The sequence below is a fragment of the Alexandromys fortis genome, unplaced genomic scaffold, assembly GCF_014885135.2.
Source record: "Alexandromys fortis isolate MF-2015 unplaced genomic scaffold, M_Fortis_MF-2015_v1.1 scaffold_10, whole genome shotgun sequence".
In the NCBI taxonomy this organism is placed as follows: Eukaryota; Metazoa; Chordata; class Mammalia; order Rodentia; family Cricetidae; genus Alexandromys; species Alexandromys fortis.
The window spans coordinates 19,995,372-20,016,169 of record NW_026067895.1 but is presented as its reverse complement, the minus strand read 5'-3'; the positions used below and the strand labels follow the sequence as shown (position 1 = coordinate 20,016,169).

At 37.0% G+C, this 20,798-nt stretch overlaps 1 protein-coding gene across 2 annotated transcripts in view; it reads right to left on the bottom strand.

Annotated features, from left to right (window-relative positions):
- Btaf1 (B-TFIID TATA-box binding protein associated factor 1) overlaps window positions 1-20,798 on the bottom strand; it is an 85,511-nt gene that overhangs the window by 37,929 nt on the left and 26,784 nt on the right. For both annotated transcript variants that reach the window (XM_050158104.1, XM_050158094.1), the window contains exons 5-16: window positions 20,576-20,739; window positions 17,699-17,835; window positions 13,909-14,038; window positions 13,373-13,441; window positions 10,902-10,991; window positions 9,713-9,808; window positions 9,448-9,624; window positions 8,310-8,450; window positions 7,460-7,584; window positions 4,476-4,596; window positions 2,391-2,495; window positions 436-585 (exon numbers count right to left, since the gene is read on the bottom strand). In XM_050158104.1, coding sequence (XP_050014061.1) covers window positions 436-585; window positions 2,391-2,495; window positions 4,476-4,596; window positions 7,460-7,584; window positions 8,310-8,450; window positions 9,448-9,624; window positions 9,713-9,808; window positions 10,902-10,991; window positions 13,373-13,441; window positions 13,909-14,038; window positions 17,699-17,835; window positions 20,576-20,739 — 1,505 coding nt within the window. The remainder of the gene's footprint in view (window positions 1-435; window positions 586-2,390; window positions 2,496-4,475; window positions 4,597-7,459; window positions 7,585-8,309; window positions 8,451-9,447; window positions 9,625-9,712; window positions 9,809-10,901; window positions 10,992-13,372; window positions 13,442-13,908; window positions 14,039-17,698; window positions 17,836-20,575; window positions 20,740-20,798) is intronic.

The window sequence follows — 20,798 nt, the reverse complement described above, 5'->3', positions numbered from 1 at the left end:
GGATAGGTTCCAAAACTAAAGAGAAACCCTGTCTCAAAAAACAAACAAACAAACAAAAACACTAAGGGCTAATAATTACTATTCAGTTTGTTGGTCTTTTTTTTTTTAATCTGTAATCGTTTATTTATTTATTTATTAAAGATTTCTGTCTCTTCCCCACCGCTGCCTCCCCTTTCCCTCCCCCTCCCCCAATAAAGTCCCCCTCCCTCGTCAGCCCAAAGAGCAATCAGGGTTCCCTGCCCTGTGGGAAGTCCAAGGACCACCCACCTCCATCCAGGTCTAGTAAAGTTTGTTGGTCTTAATAAAGAATTGAATCTGCCTAATGTTAATGAAGGCACCCTTAGAATTAAGCAATAAATACAAATTTCTCAAACAGCTACTACATTGGTAGTAATGAGGTGAACACAGAAACCCCTTAGGTCTCTCTATACTTACCTTGGCTTTAGCTTTTACTTCTAGCAACATATTTAAATCAATAGGTAAATGAGAAGGCTGCATCATTAAGCAAAGCCAAGCGCCCATCCATGGGCAAGCAGCTGCTACCACATACTGAACTGAAGCCTTGCTCAACAGTTCCATCCAAACCTATGAAGTGAAAAGGAGAATAGAAAACAAATTTTTCTATTAAGTGCTAACAAAATCTAAAACACACTTTTAGGGAAAATGAACTAGGAGGAATACAATATAGCACGAGATTCATTTGAAAAGTCAACATAAAGAGATTCACTTTGAAATACTGATTTGGTTGATAGGTTTCTACACTAAATGAAATATGCAAAGAAAAGTCTTTGGCTTTGTTGTTTTTTTAATATCCTGGGGGACACAAAGATGACTCAATGAGTAAGGTCACATGCCACCACACTTAACAATCTGAGTTCAGTTTCCAGAACCTACATGGTGAAAGGAGAGAACCAACTCCTAAAAAGCTGTCCCCTATCCTACACACCACACCCAAAAATAGAAGTTGTGTTTAAGACTAAATTGATTTTTACGAGTGTATTTTATGTGTTTGCCTGCATATATGTATATGCACATGTGTGACCAGTAGCCATGAAGGTCAGAGAAAGTTATCATATCTCCTAGAACTGAAGTGACAGATGATTAGGAGCTGCCACGCCGGTGCTGGGAATCAAATCTGATCTTCTGCAACAAGTACTCTCAACCACTGAGCCAATCTCCATCCCAGTAAAAAAGGTTTTAAAAAAGGAATGTAAGAGCCAGGCACAAGTGGTGCAGGCCTTCAATCCCAGCACTCAGAAGGGAGAGGCAGGTGCGTCTCTGTGAGTTCAAGGCCAGCCTGATCTCAAGAAGAGGTTCAAAGACAGCCAGAGCTGTTACACAGAGAAACTCTGTATCGAAAAACCTAAAAGAATGAAAACAAAAGAGGAATATAGGAGTTGGGCATGGTGGTCCACATCTATGAAGCCCGCAGGAGGACTAAGCAGAAGGATTAGGGTTCAGGGTCAGCCTGAGGCACACGGATATACTGAACAAATAAACAAACAACAAAAACCGAGAGAATATTTGATAGTTTATAAAAGACTTTATAAATTAAATATGCCAAGCCAGGAATACTCAAAATATCTGAAAGCCCGGGATTGAGAGACGAAAGCAAGAGGACCAGGAGTTTGAAGCAACCCTAGCTACATAGCAAGCTAAGCCCAGCCTTAGTTATGTGAGACCCTGTCTCAGATACTCCAATAAACTTCCCACACAAAAGAAACTGGATACCTCTGACCTCCACAGAAATTCTCTCTCCTCTTCTCGCTCTCTCCCCACCCCACCCCACTATTAAAAAGAAAATAAACTCTTTTTAAAAAGTAAAATATTAGCTTAATAGGACATATAAAAAGAAGAATCGGGCAGGGTGGTGGTGGCTCATACCTTTAATACCAGGACTCTAGAGACAGAGGCAGGCAATCTCTCTGAGTTCGAGGCCAGCCTACAGGCTCCAAAACTACAGCAAAACCCTGTCTCAAAAAAACAAAAAACAAGGGGCTCCGTGGTTAAGAGCACTGACTGCTCTTCTAGAGGACCAGGGTTCAATTCCCAGCACCTGCATGGCAGCTCACAACTGTCTGAAGATCCAGTTGCAGGGGATCTGACACCTTCACACCAGGGCACATAAAATAAAGTTAAATAAACCATAAGAAATATAAAACAAATAAAATACATAAATAAATGAAAGAAGAATCAAAGAAGCATAACTAACCAGAATTTACGTTATATTCTATAAGGAGCCTAGTCTTCGGACCATCTGGTAGATTACTGGACTCTTTAAATATCTTAGTTGGCTTAATTCATTAAAATCCCTCACCAATAGCATAGTAATTATTTTTTATTTATATTTGCAAATTTATTAGGATAAGAAATACAGATTCATCATGTACCTTATGAATAAGATCCAGAATTTCCTGGCTGCTTTCTAAAACACAAAACTGAAAAATGTGTCGCAGCATATCAGACAGGATGGGTATAAGCCAAGATGAAGAGTTCTGAAAACAAAAACATAATCAAATTTATGACATGTAGTTCCTGGACATTAATTTACATGAACAAAAAGTCAAATAACACAAACGTTATCATGATTATGTTAAAGGCGTGCACCACCACTAAACATATTCTTACAGTAGAGTCTAGTATGTGGGCTCCTAAATATCTGCCCACAGGAGGGAAGTATTTATACATATAAAAACTTGTATTTTATAGAAGCCTTATGTGTATACTACCAAAACTTGAAAGTACCCAAGGTATCCTTTCAATACATGGATGAATAAATTAGGGTAAAACAAAACAATAGGAGTATAAGATACCCATAAAAATATAAGCTATCAAGGCATGAGACACACAAAGGAAACTTGAATACATATTATGAAGTAATAACAAGGTTCCAAACTGATGACTCCAACTACATGACATATGCAAAACTCTGGAGACAGTGAAAAACACGTGATTCTGAGAGGCTGGGAAATGAGAAGAACAATGGCGACTTTGAGGGCAATGAAAACAGCTAGCTGTCTATGATACTGATAATGGTGGACACATGTCTTTATACAGTTGACAATAATGTATCTTCTTAGAATCTCCCAATTTTATGGGCAAAACAACAATAAAATTTTTTTGAGTAAACAGAAGAGATCTAACGAGGTGATACACTGTGCTACAGCGACCTTACCCACCAAGTTACTGCGCAATTACTCAAAAATGACAGCTGCATGTGAAACTGACAAAGGAACACAGTGATCAGGAACTCAGACACCAGGCTCATTTTCTCACTCTGTACAGGCTCATTTCACATTCAGAAGTTGAAAGCAATTCAGTAGGTACACAATTCATTTTCTTTTTATGTCAAATTTAGGTTAAAGCTGAAAGAGCTGTGTAATCTATGTAAATCTGGGGAAGTTTCTTAATTTTTTATCATTAGTTCTCTCATTTGCAAAATATAAAAAGTAGTAGCCATCTCCTGTAAAGTGCTAGTCAGTTCCAAGCATAAAATGAATCCCAATAATATTTCAAAGTATTATTACTTTTTTTTTTTAAGTTTTTGTTTTTGAGACAGGGTTTATCTGTGTAACAACCCTGACTGTTCTAGAACTCGCTTTGTAAACCAGGCTGGCCTCAAACTTACTGAGATCCAAATTCGACTGACCCAAATTTCAATTCTAGTACTCAGGAGGCAGAGGAGACAAATCTCTCTCAGCTGGCACCCAGCCTAGTTAACATAATGAGTTCCAGAGCAGCCAAGCCCATGCAGTAAAAACCTGTCTGGGGGAAGGGTGTGTGTGTGTGTGTGCATGCATGCATGCATGCATACATACATACGTATGTATACACACAAATAAATATAATTATATATATAAATATATAAACAAAGGACTGGCTCAAACAATAACATCCTATTGGTATTTTTTCCTGACATATTTTCTTCAATCTCCAGAATTATTTCAAAAATAGGAATGTAAACAGGACTCATCAGCTCACACTAACAGGACCTGAAGGAATGCTGTGGGAATCTCAGTATGTGACCAATAAATTACACAATCCTTGAAAACACATGCTCTTGTGACAGCAATTTTTAAGCAAAGGCAAGTTGGGAATCCAGCAGTCAGTCGTTAAGGAATTTTACTTCAGTGCTTCAAAAGCAGCCTTCATAACCAATCACCTATCAACCATAAATAAAGACTAACATGCCTCCTATAGGAAGGAATTATTCAATCCCTAACTCACTTAACAAATATTATCTCCTATTTATTAAGCATTTCTCCCTGTTCTGAATATAACACTGAAACAAAATTCTAAAATATTTCTAATCTCCTATTGATGATGTTCTTAGGTTTATATGGTTACTATAAACCTACTATGCCCAAGCATTCTGATATTTTGATAGCTAGCAATGAGGAGGCAATGATCTGCTCTGTTTTATAAAATTAACTTACAAAAGTTTTGAGGTTGTATTTATAGCTATCAGTTCTTACCTGGTCCTGTGTTGACAACAATGTAAAGAGAGTTTCCAGTGCTGCTCTCCGGACTGAAGATATAGTGTGATGCAGAAATGGCCAGACACGTGGAACTAGAACTGTGAGAGACTGCTGAATACTGAGAAGGAAAACACAAAGGAATCCCATCATTCTCAGTTAAACTCCATAAATAAGTTATCTAGTGTCAATGGTGTATGAACCTGGTGATGTTGACATGGCTTTTTAATAAATAAAAGATGATCTGATTTTCTGAGTATTCACAACACTTACTCAAAAATGTTATTATAAAACCAAAAGACAGAAAATACAGTCAATAAAGGGTAAAGTCTTAATAATAGGTTTCTCAATGTCACTAATGCTTTAATTAACCTCATTAAGTTAGAACTTTCCAATATATCTGCAATTGTAACTTTGTTCTTCCCAAAAAATGAAAAATGTATCCTAGCTACAAAACTGGGCTCGCATAACTCTTTTCCACCCCGAGGGCTAATCTCAATGGGTAGCTAATCATCACTTCTATTCATCTTTCAGGCCTTAAACAAGCAAGAGATTAAGAGATAATAGAGTTCTGAAATTTCTTATCCTGGTTTAGCATTTTCTAAATTAGAAAGACTCTCACTTCTTCCTTCTCAAATAAAATTTTAAATGGAGAAACTAAACAAAGTCAAACCTAAGCTAACTCGAATCCTAGCTCTTCTGCCACATTCAGGAGCATTTCTAAAAGGTGCTTCAAATTAGGAAATACTTCGTCAGTAGCATTTGAACTACATCCCCAAATAGGAAAAAGGTAGGAACAAAAAGGGCATCTCAGCTGGGTCGTGGTGGCACATGTTTTTAATCCTAGCATTTGGAAGGAGACTCAGGTGGATCTCACTGAGTTTGAGGCCAGCCTGGTCTACAAGAGGATAACCAAGATTGTTATGCAGAAAACTCTGTCTTGAAAAAACAAACAAATAACAGGAGGACACGCCAATATCAACACTACCATTCTGTCATCCTCTATGCCCCCACAGAGGATCCCTTCAGTGATATTTTCATTACTTGCAAGTATACATAAACTTTACTTTTGCACTCAGTAAATTTAATTTAAACACACACACACATGCAAACATGAGTAATTTAGAATACACACAAGCATCATAACAAAGACTTGTTAATAGTGTAATTGTTCAAGCTCCACATGACATGCTACATTTCTTCTTATATAAGCTGGAAAGTATCTGCCAATTATCACAACATAGGATACAAGTTATCTAATAAGGCCAATTTTGAAATTAAAAGAGGGTATAAAACTAATTATTCCACACTGGATTATCAAAAATTTTATTTCATTGCATAGTTTTCTTACATTACCTATGGTTTTTTATTTCATTATTTTATACGTAAAGGTGTTCTGCCTGCATGTGTACCTGTACATAACATGCATTCGGTATCCACAGAGACCAGAAGGCAGCACTGGAAGCCCTGGAGCTACAGTAACAGATGGCTGTGAGCCCTCACATCATCATGTGGCTGCAAGAAATTGGACCTGGGTTCTCTGGAAGAACAACCAGTGCTCCTAACTGCTAAGATCTCTCCAGTTCTATATAATTTAGTTTTCTAGGTACCACCTATTAAGGTCCATAGGCTAAACCTATATAGGCTTTTCTTTCCTTCTTTTTTAGTGAAAGTTTTACTGGAACATATCCCCTATGTACTGTATACTGGCAGTTTTCTGTATAGTAAAATAGTGGAATAGTTTCTGCTAAGATTAATTCACAATCAAAAATGTTCAGTATTTAGGCCTTCAAAGAGATTTACTTAACCTCTAGTTTAAAGAAATGTAAAACCCCTGTGACTATACAGCTTTGGGAGAGCTGTAACTTGAACACACTCAATCCCTTTGTGTTGTATTAGTATCAGAAGCTATCAAAAGTGGGAAGCCCCACACATGTACTACCGCTTCAGCTGCTATCTTCAATTAGATCTGTGGGAACTCACTTGATAGCCCACTAAATTCTGCACTAAATACTACTTATTAGCTGATAATATACGAAGAACATGTTTTTCAAATATGTTTGAATTTCACGAAATATTCATACAGCCACTTTAAAATCATAAACGTATAAACATTCACCGAATAAACTCACTAGGCTAAGAACAGCAATTTCCCCGTTTGTGAATTTTAAAAAAGCTGTATAAATTTCTTCTGCATTTTTGTGGATACTATTATTAGAAACAATAACAGCTTTCTGGCATGTTAAATTTCAAAAATCTGTATTTTGGACCATCACTGGAGATATATAAACTGACTGCTTTTTTGTTTAGTTTTTGGTTTTTCAAGACAGGATTTTTCAAGAACAGCCCTATCTGTTCTGGAACTCACTTAGACAACCAGTTTAGTCTGGAAATCACAGAGATCTGCCTGCCTCTGCATGCTAGGATTAAAGGCTCTAAAATGACTGATTTTTGTTTGTTTGGATTTTTGTTGTTTTTTTCGAGACAGGGTTTCCTCTGTGTAATAGCTCTGGCTGTCCTGGAACTCACTTTGTAGATGAGGCTGGCCTCGAACAGATTCACTTGTCTCTGTCTCCCAAGTGCTGGAATGAAAGGCATGAGCCACAACCACCCAGCAAAACGACGTTTTTAAAATAAACTATTTTGAGGTATCTATTTTAGATCCACAAGATAATGAACTATAAAACTAATACCCAAGGTAAAGCAAACAACTACTTAAAAAGTTTATTTGTGTGTATGCAGTGCTAGAACACGGGGCTTTTTGTACATTAGGCAATCTCCCACTAAGGTCTGATCCTAGCCCCTAAAATAACATTTCTTGTTCCAAATGTTCTAGTAGTTAGAATAAAGAAGGGAAAAGACTTCCTAGAAAAAGTGGTGTCCTCAATATACAGCACTGTTCTTAAAGCTGCTGGAAGTCTAAGTTTAATCTGGAAAGACATAGAAAGGCTTATTATTCTATCACACTACTAAGAAATAATTACCTGCATTGCTGGACCTGAGGGTAAGTTAACATTGATGAAAGAAGAGTCATAATACTATTTGTTGAAGCTGTTAGATCATCTAATTCCAGGAGAGAATCCCATAAGGTATTTATAATGGAGGGTACCTGTAAGATCAGTTTTTAAGAAAAGTTATTGACTTCACACAACAAATTCTTAAATCCTGCCAAATTATATCCAAAGGGTAACTAACGAGTCAATAGGATATATAACTTCAATGAATTTGGACAGTGTCAGTTTTAAGGAATATCAAGGAGAAGACACTATTTGCCATTAACAATTCTCTACCTCTTTTTAATGTCATTAGGCTCTACTTTTCTCACTTCCTCCCCACCCAGAGGTTTACTGGGCAGCATAGCTTCAGGGAATTTTAAGTGATATAAACAATCATGAAAATACATGTTTAGTTTTTGAGCTCATAAGATAATGCTGGCTGCCCTTTTAACTTCATCTTCTGGATTTGATGAAATGGAACTGTAGCTAAAATTTAACAGTCTCTTAAAAATGAGATCAAGTTAAAATATTAAAAAACAAAATAAAAATTAAAACTTGATTATCTCTAAACATAAAGGGTAAATTTATGAAGAAATATCTGTTGCTTTTTCAAGGAACTTCTGTTTATTATGTACATAAAGGGAATTAGGTAATACACAACTCACTGTTCCCAAAGACAACACATAATCAAGTGTGCATGTACCTTGTTAGAAACAAGAGAATTTCTATAAAAGGCGTAGGAGATAAAATAACAAGAACTCAATGTTTTTCCTACTATTCCATACCCACATGTAAACATGCACTATAGGGAAAAAATGCTGAAAAATCTTTAACATACCTTTTGTGTCTGAAGGTAGACAAGGTTTTCTACCACAGGCACTAAGGATGCTGCCGCAACAGCTCTGACATCGTCATCAAGGTCCTGGAGTCCTTCAATTATTCGAGTTAAAACTTTAGGCAATAAAGTATTAATTACATCCTGCAAAATAGTACACCAAAACAGGCTAATTTTCTATGGAATAATTACTGTGTTCAAACATCTCTTAACTTTGAACAAATATTCCAATATTTTTGTATTTGAAAAGAAACAAACAAAAAAGATAAGTTAGCAGAAGCTTACATAAATAATCCCACTAAAGAAAAATTCCAATACTTTATTAAAAGCTTTATTAAATACTTCATTAAAGCTATCAAGTACTGGGACTGGAGAGATGGCTCAGTGGGTAAGAGCACTAACTGCTCTTCCAGAGGACCCGGCTTCAATTCCCAGCACATACACGGCAGCTCACAAATGTCTGGAACTCCAGTTCCAAGGATCCAACATTCTCTCCTCTCCTCACAGAGGCACACATGTAGGCAAAACACCAATACACATAAAATAAAAAATAAATTAATTTTTTAAAAAAGCTATCAAGCACTAAAGGCTTGATGGCACACACCTATAATCCCAATATCTGTGAGTTCTACACCAGCCAGGACTATATAATAAGACCATATGAAAAAAAAAAGATTATTAGCTACATGGTGCTGGTGCATGCCTTTAATCCCAGCACTCAGAAGGCAGAGGAAGACTCTGTGAGTCTGAGACCAGTCTGGGCTACACAGAGAAACCCAGTCGAGGAGGAAAAGAAAAGAAAGGATTAAAAGAGTGATAACTGCAGAAAAATAGAGACTTGGAAACCACTATATTGAGCAAACTAAGTCTGACTCTTGATAGACATCTTTTTTTCTGTGACACTTTCTCAAGAAGGCATGACAACACACACCTATAATCTCTGAACCCAAGAGGCAGAAGCGGAACTACTTCTGCAATTCTGAGGCCCGCCTGGGTCTATATAGCAAGGTCCAGGCCAGGTGGAGCTACATACCTAGATCATAAAACAAAGGAACAAACAAGCAATCAAGCATACTCATCACAACAAAACACCTATGACTAAAAAGTCTCTCACTTGCACTTTCCAAACTGAGTTATTTACCTGACGAACTGCCAAAGCATATTTTATTCCCAGCAGACCACCATGTCTAACTTCCCACTGTTCTTGGGTCAGTAATTTCAGTAGCACATCCACTGTCTTATGAACTCCTGTTTCGTTCATGTGCTTTAAAACCACACCTAATGTTTGAGCACAAGTTTCACGAACGGGTGCTACAACCTAGAGAACAGAAAGAAGTTACATATGCAGAAAATGTACTTATGTAGAATTTACAATCTGGGCAAAGCTTCACTCAGGTGATACTTACTTCATCAGAAACAAAGTCTCCAAATCTGTCCAAGGCAAAAACACAAAGGAGTCTAATGACTAAGTCCTCCAACCACTCTTGATGCTGCTGAATCATCTATTAAGATACAATCATTTTTAATAACAGGTAAAAATCAACTCTGTACTAGGGGATAATAGAAGTGTTAGAGCCAGGCAGTGGTGGCACACCCGGAGGCAGGCAGACCTCTTTGAGTTTGAGGCCAGCATGGTCTACAAGAGCTACTTCCAGGACAGGCACCAAAGCTACAGAGAAACCCTGTCTTGAAAAACGATAGATAGATGGATAGATGGATAGAGATAGAGAAAATTAATTAATTAAAAAGTAAATAAAAATACAGCTGTTAGGCCCAAAAAAGAAAAAATACAATACTGGAACAGAAGATTATCTTAGGAGAATGAACAGTTACCAGTGGAAGAGCTCCACATACCATCCTTAATTGTAAACATGTCCTCTTTGATAATTATATTCAGAAACACTATCAAAATTCTTCTATTCATGGTTCTATTAAGTTACCTGTACTCTTAAGAAAACTAATTATGCCAAGTGGTGGTGGCACACGGCTTTAATCCCAGCACTCGGGATGCAGAGGCAGAAGGATCTCTGTGAGTTTGAGACCAGCCGTCTACAGAGCGAGTTCCAAGACAAGCTTCAAAGGTTCTCTGTAGAGAACCCTGTCTCAAAAAAACAAAAGAAAACAAAAAACTGGTTATAGGCTGGGCATTCAGGACCCAGAGGCAAACAGGTCTCTGTGAGCTCCAGGTTAGAAAGGTAAACAGGAGTTACAGGTCATCTGGGACTAAACAGTGACACTGTCTCAAAGCACCCCCAACCTCCAACAATACAAAAGAAAGTTACTTTAGCTGTGCTCTTTCCAGTGTTTCTCACTACACAGCTGTTGCTGTTCGACATTACCATTTCCTCTACCTAACTCTACTGCATTATATCCTGCTCAAATGCTCTTCTTTCTATAATTTTTGCACTCGTCCTTCTGAATCTCTCTGATCCCTAGATGTATTCTATGACTACAAGCTTGTTTTTTTTTAACCTTTTAACAGTGTTTCCTCTCACCTTGCATGTCCATTCTAATGGTACGTAACATTTGTTACTTCCCCTAAATTGGGAAGAGAGACTGACTACTAAAACTAAATCATAATTTTAATATACTTACCTCTTCTAAAGTGCTGTCTCCCATTTTACCACCACTTTTCCCATGAGCTTTAAGAATTTCTCTAAGTCCAGTACCTGCCCCATGTCGAACCTAAAAAAAAAACCCAGGAAGGAAATATCAGAGTCAAATGTTTAAAGAAATCAAGTTCAACTTTTCTTTAATATGAAAATGTTTGTCAGTCAGTGATGATGTTACAGAAACATCTATTAAAACATAATTATGTCTGTATGTCTTCCTTCCTTCTTTCATTTTAATGTAGTGTTTTACTTTGTTAACCCTAGAGAATCTGAAAGCTGCTCAGTACACAAAGACTGGCCAGCCTCTACTTCCCAGATGTGACACCACACCTGGCCTACAATAATGCTTTTACGAATAAGCATTGTGTACTGGGACACAAAGAAAGTAAAATAAGTATTACCTTATATGACTAAGTTTTTCAACTGAGACAAATAACATATATTTATTTCACAACTTTTTTGGTTACGTGGAAGGTTTTAAAAGTGGAGCAAAAGTCGGGCGATGGTGGCGCACGCCTTTAATCCCAGCACTTGGGAGGCAGAGGCAGGTGGATCTCTGTGAGTTCGAGACCAGCCTGGTCTACAGAGCTAGTTCCAGGATAGGCTCCAAAGCCACAGAGAAACCCTGTCTCGAAAAAAACAAAAACAAAATTGGGCTGGAGAGGTGGCTCAGAGGTTAAGAGCACTGCCTGCTCTTCCAGAGGTCCTGAGTTCAATTCCCAGCAACCACATGGTGGCTCACAACCATCTGTACTGAGGTCTGGCGCCCTCCTCTGGCGTGTGGGCATACATTGAGGCAGAATGTTGTATACATAATAAATAAATAATAAATCTTTAAAAAAAAATAAAAAAAAAATAAAAGTGGAGCAAAGACAGGCAGTGGTTGTGCACACTTTTAATCCCAGAACCTGGGAGGCAGAGGCAGGTGGATCTCAGTGAGTTCGTGGCCAGCCTGGTCTACACAGAGTGAGTTCCAAAACAGCCAGTAGTACTACACAGAGAAACCCTGTCTCAAGAAAAGAGAAATTAAAAAAAAAGCTAAGCAAGAAAATGGTTATACTAACTCTAGCCAAGCTCTTATCCCCACCCCCAGCCTCTACCTGCACTACAGAATTAAACAGCAAGGGAAAGAAATTTCCATATATTGTTCTGTATAGCCCAAACACTAAATATTTTAGAAGTACATGCATTAAAAAGTAAGGTCAAGTTCCAGAAGAAAGAATTTACCCAAGATGTCTAATATAATAATACAGTGCTTCCCTAAAGCCCATGGATAAAGCGCCATTCTCATAGATGAGGATACTCTTACATGTTATCTGCCGGGGAGGGGGGAGAGGGCCACTGACACTATATTCGTTTATTTAAAATGTTATCTGAGCAAAGACTTACTTAACTTCAAAAAGTACTCAACACTAGGATTTTTTTTTTTCCCTTCTTTTCTTTTCCTTTTTCTTTCCATGTTGACAATAACACCCAGGCAGGATCTCATACAAGTGCTGTACCAATGAGCTACATCCCTTGGCCCCAAAGTCTTGTTTGTTAATTCAAGAGATAACCAAAGGTCTGAGATGACCAATTAGCAATTAATCTAAAGGCTTCATTTTCACTTTTTCTACATATTGGGAAAAGTTTGAAGTTTTCATTAAAGAAATACTTTGGAAGTTAAATTACTTCTGAAACTAGTTGGAAAACTTCCACCCTGTATATGGCCATTACCACCCTGGATGTACCCAATCTCAACTCAAAACTATTTTGTTTAGTTTTGGTGGTGAAGTGATCTTGAGGCATGAGTCCAGAGCCTTGAGTATCGTACACACATGCTTCTGTACACATAGAATAAACACACCCAGGCACTGAAATTACTAATCTTAGTAAATCAAAACTGCCCACTGTAGGCATGATACAGTGAATACTTGTAAACCCAGAACAAAGGCCGTTGAGTCAAGAATATCACATGTTCAAAACCATCCTGAACTACGAGACTGCCATCCTATTCTCCAAAACTGTCTATTTTCAATGAAAAATAACACATTTTACTGTCTATAAGGAAAATACAAGTTTTTATAGTTGCCAAAAGAATAAAAAGAAATGACAATTTGTTTCACAATATAAAGGCTAAAAACGATTTTTTTTTTTAAAAAAAAAAATCTAAAAATTTCTACTTAGAAGTCAAACCTGGTATGGTAGAATATACTTTTAATCCCAGCACCCAGACAGCAGAGACAGAGGAATCTCTGTTAGTTCAAAGAAACCTAGTTACATGATGAGACCCGGCCTCAACCCCAACCCCACTCCAACATACACACATTAAAGAAGAGAGAGAGACAATAAAACTATATAATATGCCCTAAGTCCTAAGAGACACCCAAGGTGAAAATAAGAATCTCAGCACGTTTTCTATCCTTGGCATTGTTTCCTTACTTTACACCAAATGGAGCTAAGAAGATACTTTACCTCCCAGGAGGGATTAAAAAGATCATTGCAAAGTTCTTCACAGAAACTTTCCAAAGGCCATTCATTTGTCTAAATAAGAAAAATATAATTACAACTACATCAAAGCTTTATACTAATAATTTAAGAAAGTTAATGAAGTGCATTTATTTGTAGCATTAGCAATAGTAACAAAGTTTTAAATTTTTAAAATAAACATTTTACTAATGAAGTGTTAAGACATTTACAAATAAAATTTCTCTTGGTTGACAAATTATAGAATATTCTTAATATATACAGTTAAGAAACCGATAAAGAGGAGTTGGAGAGATGTCTCAGTGGTTAAAGACACTGGCTGCTTTTCCAGAGAATCCAGGTTCTATTTCCAGCACCCATATGACAGCCGTCTATAATTCCAGTTTCAGGGCATCTGATACCCTTTTCTGGCCTCCATGGACACCAGTCATGCAAGTAGTAAACAGACATACATGCAGCAAAACATCCATACAAATAATAATAGTAATAATAATAGTTAAAAGTTATAAACAATTTCAATATACCTCCTCAATTATGGAAGAACTTTCTGGAACATTATCAACCAAGACTTTGGAATCAGTAGTAGTCTGATTAATAACAACATTTGCTACTTTCCGTCTCTTTTCTTCTGGCTCTCCATCAGTGCTGTCATTACTAAAAAAGAAGTCACCAAATTTAAAGTAAATGAAGAAAAATATGAATGATACACAATGCATATAAGAAAAATACATCATCTTCACAGATGTATCAATTTTGCTTACGTAGCTTACTTTTAGAAAAATCAACTAAAATGAACTCATTAATATTTTTGAACAAAATATACCCTATTACCTAGACAAAGACGTCCCTAACAGAGAAATATATGGATTTCCTAGGAAGGACAGAAAGACAAGATCTACTGAGTAAATTGGGAGGGGGAGCTGGAAAAATGTATAGCTCAATTAAAAACAATAAAGTAAGTATAAAAAAACCCCACTAGTCTTTAAGTTGTTAAATCTTTTCTTTGAAACTGAAAAATCTCAAGACTAACATTCTTTCATCTCTATAACCAGTTAGTTCCCTTTCTTTTAATTTTAAATTCTTTTAACTCAACAACTTAGTCTAGCCACGCATGGCATTAACATTTTTAAGCTTTTGCAACCTAGAGAAAACTAATGTGTGAAGTAATATAATTATGCTTATTTGTTGAAAGAATATGATTAAAATATACTGTATGGAAAAATTAGCAAAAAATTTAAAAATATACAAAATCTGACCACTGATAAAAAGTATGCAGAACATTTGAGAAAAGTACTGCTTTATAACTTGAAAAAAATACAAAGGCTAGCCTAATAAATTAAATAAAAGACAAGTAATATTACTTTTATTTAATCTGGGTGTGGTAGCACAGACCTTTTACCCCAGCACCGAGGAGAGGTAAAAACATGGCGAACTCAAGGTCATTTTAGCCAATAAACCAACAAAACAGAATTGGTGGTGCAGGTCTTTAATCCCAACACTCAGGAGGCAAAAGCAGGCAGATCTTTCTGAGTTTGAAGCCAACCTGGTCCACAAAAGAGGGATCCAAGACAGTCAGGACTGTTACACAAAAAAATCCTGTCTTGAAAAATCAAAAGTATAGATAGACTTACTTTCTCTGAATATCTCCCTCTTGCTACATCTTTCGTTTTGTTTTTAGAGACAAGACTTCTCTGCTGTCCTGGAACTAGCTCTGTAGATCATGCTGACCTCAAACTCAGAGATCCCAATGCTAGAATTAAAGGTGTGTGCAACACCATCCATGCCCATCATCTTCACAGATGTATCAATTTTGCTTACGTAGCTTTGTGTAGCTCAGTCTCTGCATCTTAATTGTGTAAACTTTTGGCCAAGGTAATTGTTCTATAAAATCATCAAGAGGTTGAAGACTCACCCCCTGCTCTTTCCTTAATTCTCTCCTATCATGTTATACTGGTACATCATCTTTAAAGCCTGCATAATTCTACTTCTAGATATTTGACTTTAAAATTGCATTTGGAGTGTCTCTTCCTAGACAGTTAAGGGCCTTCTTTTAGATCTTTATTCTAATCTCTGTGAAGGCCTTCTAGACCATCTAATCAAATCTTTCAAACTCTTTCCTCTTATTTCCTCTTCTGTGGTGGTTTGAGTAAGAATGACCCCCATAGGCTCAGATATTTTAATGCTTAGCCACCAGTGAATGGCACTATTTAAAAGGGTTTAAAGGTGGAGCCTTGTTAGAAGTATATCACTGGTAGGTGGGATTTGAGGTTTCAAACACCCATGCCAACCGCCCCCTCTCTCCTTGCATGCTGCCATGTTCCCCACCACAATGGATTAAATCTCTGAAACTGTAAGCAAGCCTTTGGAGAAATGCTTTCTTTTATAAGAGTTGCCTTAGTCATGGTGTCTCTTGACAACAATAGAACAGTGACTAAGACACCTTCCTTATTATGTCTTTCTCCCCCCCCTTTTAACGATTATATTAATATGATGCATCATACATATAGGTATATACAAAATATTTCTAGTTGGGATCAGAAACATTCTGCTCTTAGACTTTACTGAATTTGAAAATATTTGCATAAGCTTTATTAGATGAGTCTCTTTAATAGCAAAAACCTAAAATCCTCTGGAATCAGAAACTTATGCTCAAAGTTTTAGATTTTTGGAACATTTTGGCTTAGGGATATTCAATGTCTATGACCTTAACCAGTTGTTCACTTTAAAAAATCCCACAGTTAACAAATTCAATAAAGTTTACACTTTAAAAAAACAAGTAACTGGAGCTGGAGGGATGGCTCAGACAGGGCAACATAATGAGACTCTCTCTGAATGAATAAATTTTTTAAAAATTAGAACTTGGGGGCTGGAGAGATGGCTTAGTGGTTAAGAGCACTGGCTATTCTTCCAGAGGTCTTGAATTTCAATTCCCAGCAACTATATGGTGGCTCAAAACCATGTATGATGAGAACTGAAATCCTCTTCTATCATACAGGCATTCATGCGAATAGAGCACTCACATATATAAAATACATGAATAAATCTAAAAAAACAAAACAAAAACATCAACAAAACTCAAGCATAGATTTCTTCTTCTTTTTTGGGGGGCGGGGTGGCTTGATTTTTTTTTTTTTTTTTTGCAAGACGGGGTTTCTGTTTATCTCTGGCTGTCCTGGAACTCCCTCTGTAGACCAGGCTAGCCTCAAACTTACAGAGATCTGCCTGCTTCCCTCACTGGGATTAAATGCATGAGCCACTACTGTCTGGCTCAAGCATGGATTCCTATCAAATAAGTTTATTACACATCTGTTTGTGCTTAACTCTTAAACACTGTAAACACTTTTCAACTTCAATTGAATTTAAAAAGGAGAAGTATCACCATCTACAAAGACCTACTTTTATACTTTGCAATATTTATTAATTCATAACTTGCTCAAACATTTATTGAACACCATTAGACTCTGGTTTAATAGATACAAGGGGCAGGCAGGCAGTGGCGGCACACGCCTTTAATCCCAGTACTCAGTAGGCAGAGGCAGGCGGATCTCTTAGTTCCAGGCCAGCTTGGCCTATGAGAGCTAGTTCCAGGACAGGCTCCAAGGCTACAGAGAAACCCTGTCTCAAAATACGATAGATAGATAGATAGATAGATAGATAGATAGATAGATAGATAGATAGATAGATAGATAGATAGATATAAAGATACAAGGGACCCAAGAATCTATAATTTAATAAGCACTTTCAGAGACCAATCTTAAAGATGTAGTTCTGAACTAGCTACCCTTTGAGGATAGATAACACTTTTATTAATTCAAGTCAATAAGACAATTACTCTTCTTCAGAATTCTTTTCCACGAAAAGATTAACCGAGCAAGTCTGGATTATCACCAGCTATTTAGCACAGCCCCAAACTAAAGAACAAGGGAAAACACCATGACAGTTCGTTATCTTAACAAGCCTATCATCTTGACTGGTCATCCTTAGACCAGCATTCTGAATTCCTTCTCTAATAATCTCCATCCTAAATACTCCACAGTGAAGGTGCTTATACTCCCTGTAGCTGGAATGCTCTTCCCTTGGTCTTCAGTCTTCATGTGATGCTGAAAATCACTGAGGAAAATTAATAAAAACAAAACAAAAAAATTCTACTCCTATAGATTTTTCTGTAGAAATCTCATTTCGCAGCAACAGCAAATACTATGTCCTGAGTAAAACAATACAAGCACAGTACCATTCAACCGAATAAAAATCATCAAAATCTTTATCTATAAATCAAGCACAATTTCTGTTTCAAGTAAATAAAGAGATTACTACCTTTTCTCATTTGTTTCTACCGCATCCCTGGATCTCTGTTTTGCAAATAACTTGGCCATTCTTTTAGCTTTGTTCTTCTGTCTATTACTCATTCCTGCTCGGAATTCTGAATCTATCAATTCAGCTGCCTGAAGAGTCTAAAAAAAAAAACAAGTTTAAACTGTCAGAAATTAAAATATCTATAATTTCAATCTTATGAGAGAAATAGGTGTATAGTAGTACACCTAATATAGAAATTAATATAGAGATGAACATTCTTTTTAATAATATTACACTACTGTGTTGTATGTCTGCATCATGATTTTACTCTCAAGCCATGTGTACTGGAACACTTAAAATCCCAACACTTAGAAGGCTGGAGGAGGATGAGAAAGCCAGGGCTACCTAGTAAGACTTTGTCTCAAAAACAAAAATGGCTTTTAAATAATAAAATAAAAAAAAGGAGTAAGTCTAAAACAGAAATCAAAACAAGCAAACTTACAAGCAAAACCAGTAATAAAAATTGTTTGAAACAGTAACAACAAACAACAACAACAAAAGGGACATCTTTAATCCCAACAGATGCTATCTGTGAGGTCGAGGTAAGCCTGGTCTATTGAGTTCCTGGACAGTTGGAAACACATAGAAAGACCCTGTCTCAAAAAATAATTAAAACTTTCAAAAAAATTCCTTCTTAATTATCTAATTCCCAACAGACTAAGTCTTGTTTCATAACTTTTTTATACTACAGGTGTGGCATAAATAAATAGTCCTAACAAAAAGAGGGTTTCTGAAGAGTTGAGTCTTCAAAACAATTATACAATCAAGTTTTTTTTTTAAATATTTATTTATTTTATTATGTGTATAGTATTCCTTCCCTGTGTGCCCACATGCCAGAAGGGGGTGCCAGGTCTCATTATAGATGGCTGTGAGCTACCATGTGGTTGCTGGGAATTGAACTCAGGACCTTTGGAAGAGCAGTCAGTGCTCTTAACCACTGAGCCATCTCTCCAGCCCCTATACAATCAAGTTTTGAAAATAAAATTTTCAATAAAAGAAACCGATGCTTATCATGTTTAAAAAAAAAAGTATAGTCTTAAAAGTGACTTGCTGGTCCAAGCATGCTATCATCAACTTAGTCATATGATCCTTTTATCTTAGCCACTTCCTGCTTTTTTTGATCTTTTTCTATCCATTGGAAACACTATAAAAACTGCATAATAAGCAAATATTAAGGTGCTTGTCTACTCAAGAGGCTGATGCAAGAAGATAAAACTTGAGTCCAGGAATTTGGACCTAAGCAACATAGTAAATAAGAATCCTAGCCCTCTGTAGGCAGAGGCAGAAGTATCATAGACAGAAGAGGGAGAGACACACAGAGACAGAAAGATATACTCTGTTTATATAATAAAAATTACCTTAAAAATTCCTTTCTGAAGCTGGGCAGTGGTGCACTCCTTTAATCCCAGCACTCAGGAGGTAGAGACAGGTGGATCTCTGTGAGTTAGAAGCCAGCCTGGTCTACAAACAGCCAGGGCTACACAGAGAAACACTGCCTCGGGGAAAGAAGAGGGGACAAAGAAAAGAAATCCCTTTCTGTATCTATCCTGAGAATTAACTGAAATTATATAATTTACAACTAGTAAGGAGTATTAATATGGATGTGGTGATAATGTGGCATGTGACAGTGCAGCTGTAACAGCAGATGAGAACACAAACCTTTAAGAAACTTCCCTAAGGGACCTCAACATGCAAGGCCAACCTGTTAGGACCAAAGCCTCCCCGATAAGACAAGTCTTGCCCTGAGTTCAAGCTAGCCTAGAATTCTTTCTGTACCCCAGGCTGGTTTCTGCCTGCAGAGTCATGGAATTATAGACATGTGCCACTGTACCTGACCAGAAGCAGGAAATATTGATGGAGCAAAAGGGCCCTTACAGGTTTTAGAGGATAGGAGAATGAGTACTGAACCTCTTGAAACATAACATTGCACTTCTATATGAAACAGAGTTACAGTCTTTCGCACTTCAAAAGACAGTGTCCAAAATAAAGTTAGTGTGCACTGGGGGAAATGGAAGGAGGTGCGAGTGGATCTGGGATGACTGAAGGGTGACTATGATCAAAATAATTCTACAAAATTCTAAAATAATAAAAACAATTTTTAAAAGTTCATATGCATCCACTGAGAATTGAAAGAATAAAGGAAAAAATAGGACAAAGTAAAACTATGACTCAGTCACCAATTGGAATGAGACTGTCATAAAAGAGTGTCAATCAAGTGTCTACTGTGCAAGCATGAGGACTAGTTCATGTCAGTCAGGCATGGCAGGTGGAGACTGACTGACCGGTCCCAGCGCTCACTGTCCAGACAACCTAGTGAATGGATGAGCTCCAGGTTCAAAGGAGACCCTGTCTCTAAAACTAAGGCAACTCATCAAGAAATTACTAAATTTGACCTTACTTGTAGACATAAGAATACACACATACAAATGTACCTGGAGGGCTGGAGAGGTGGCTCAGAGGGTAAGAGCACTGGCTGCTCTTCCAGAGGTCCTGAGTTCAATTCCCAGCAACCACATGGTGGCTCACAACCATCTGTAATGAGATCTGGTACCTTCCTTGCCAGCAGTACATTGTATGCTTAATAAATAATTAAATATTAAAACAAAACAAATGTACCTGGAAAAACTCATGCATACTCCCACATGAACACATACATATACTACACACATAAATGTGTTTAATCTACATATACTGATATACTAGCTATACTTAGTGGGAAATGGTCAATATGGCCTAAATGGACACACAATACTTGGTCTATAGAAATTTCTTGGTTCAGTTGCGTAGTAAAATAAACTTTTGTATTGTTACTTGCAATCAACCCAATGTTTTACCTACAGATTGTTTGTTTACAAGGGCTGCTGAAGTTGGGGTGTAATCCAAATCTTCATCGTTGAAGAGTTCTTCAGTACTCATTCCAATTGCTTCTCCCATATTAAGTCCAAGTTTCTTCTGTAATAATTTCCGTTGACGTGATATTCTCTCTTTAGGATCCACTTCACCTGTAAACAGAAAAGAAATACATTCTCTCTGAATTAGTTAGAACTTTCTTATGTGCAGA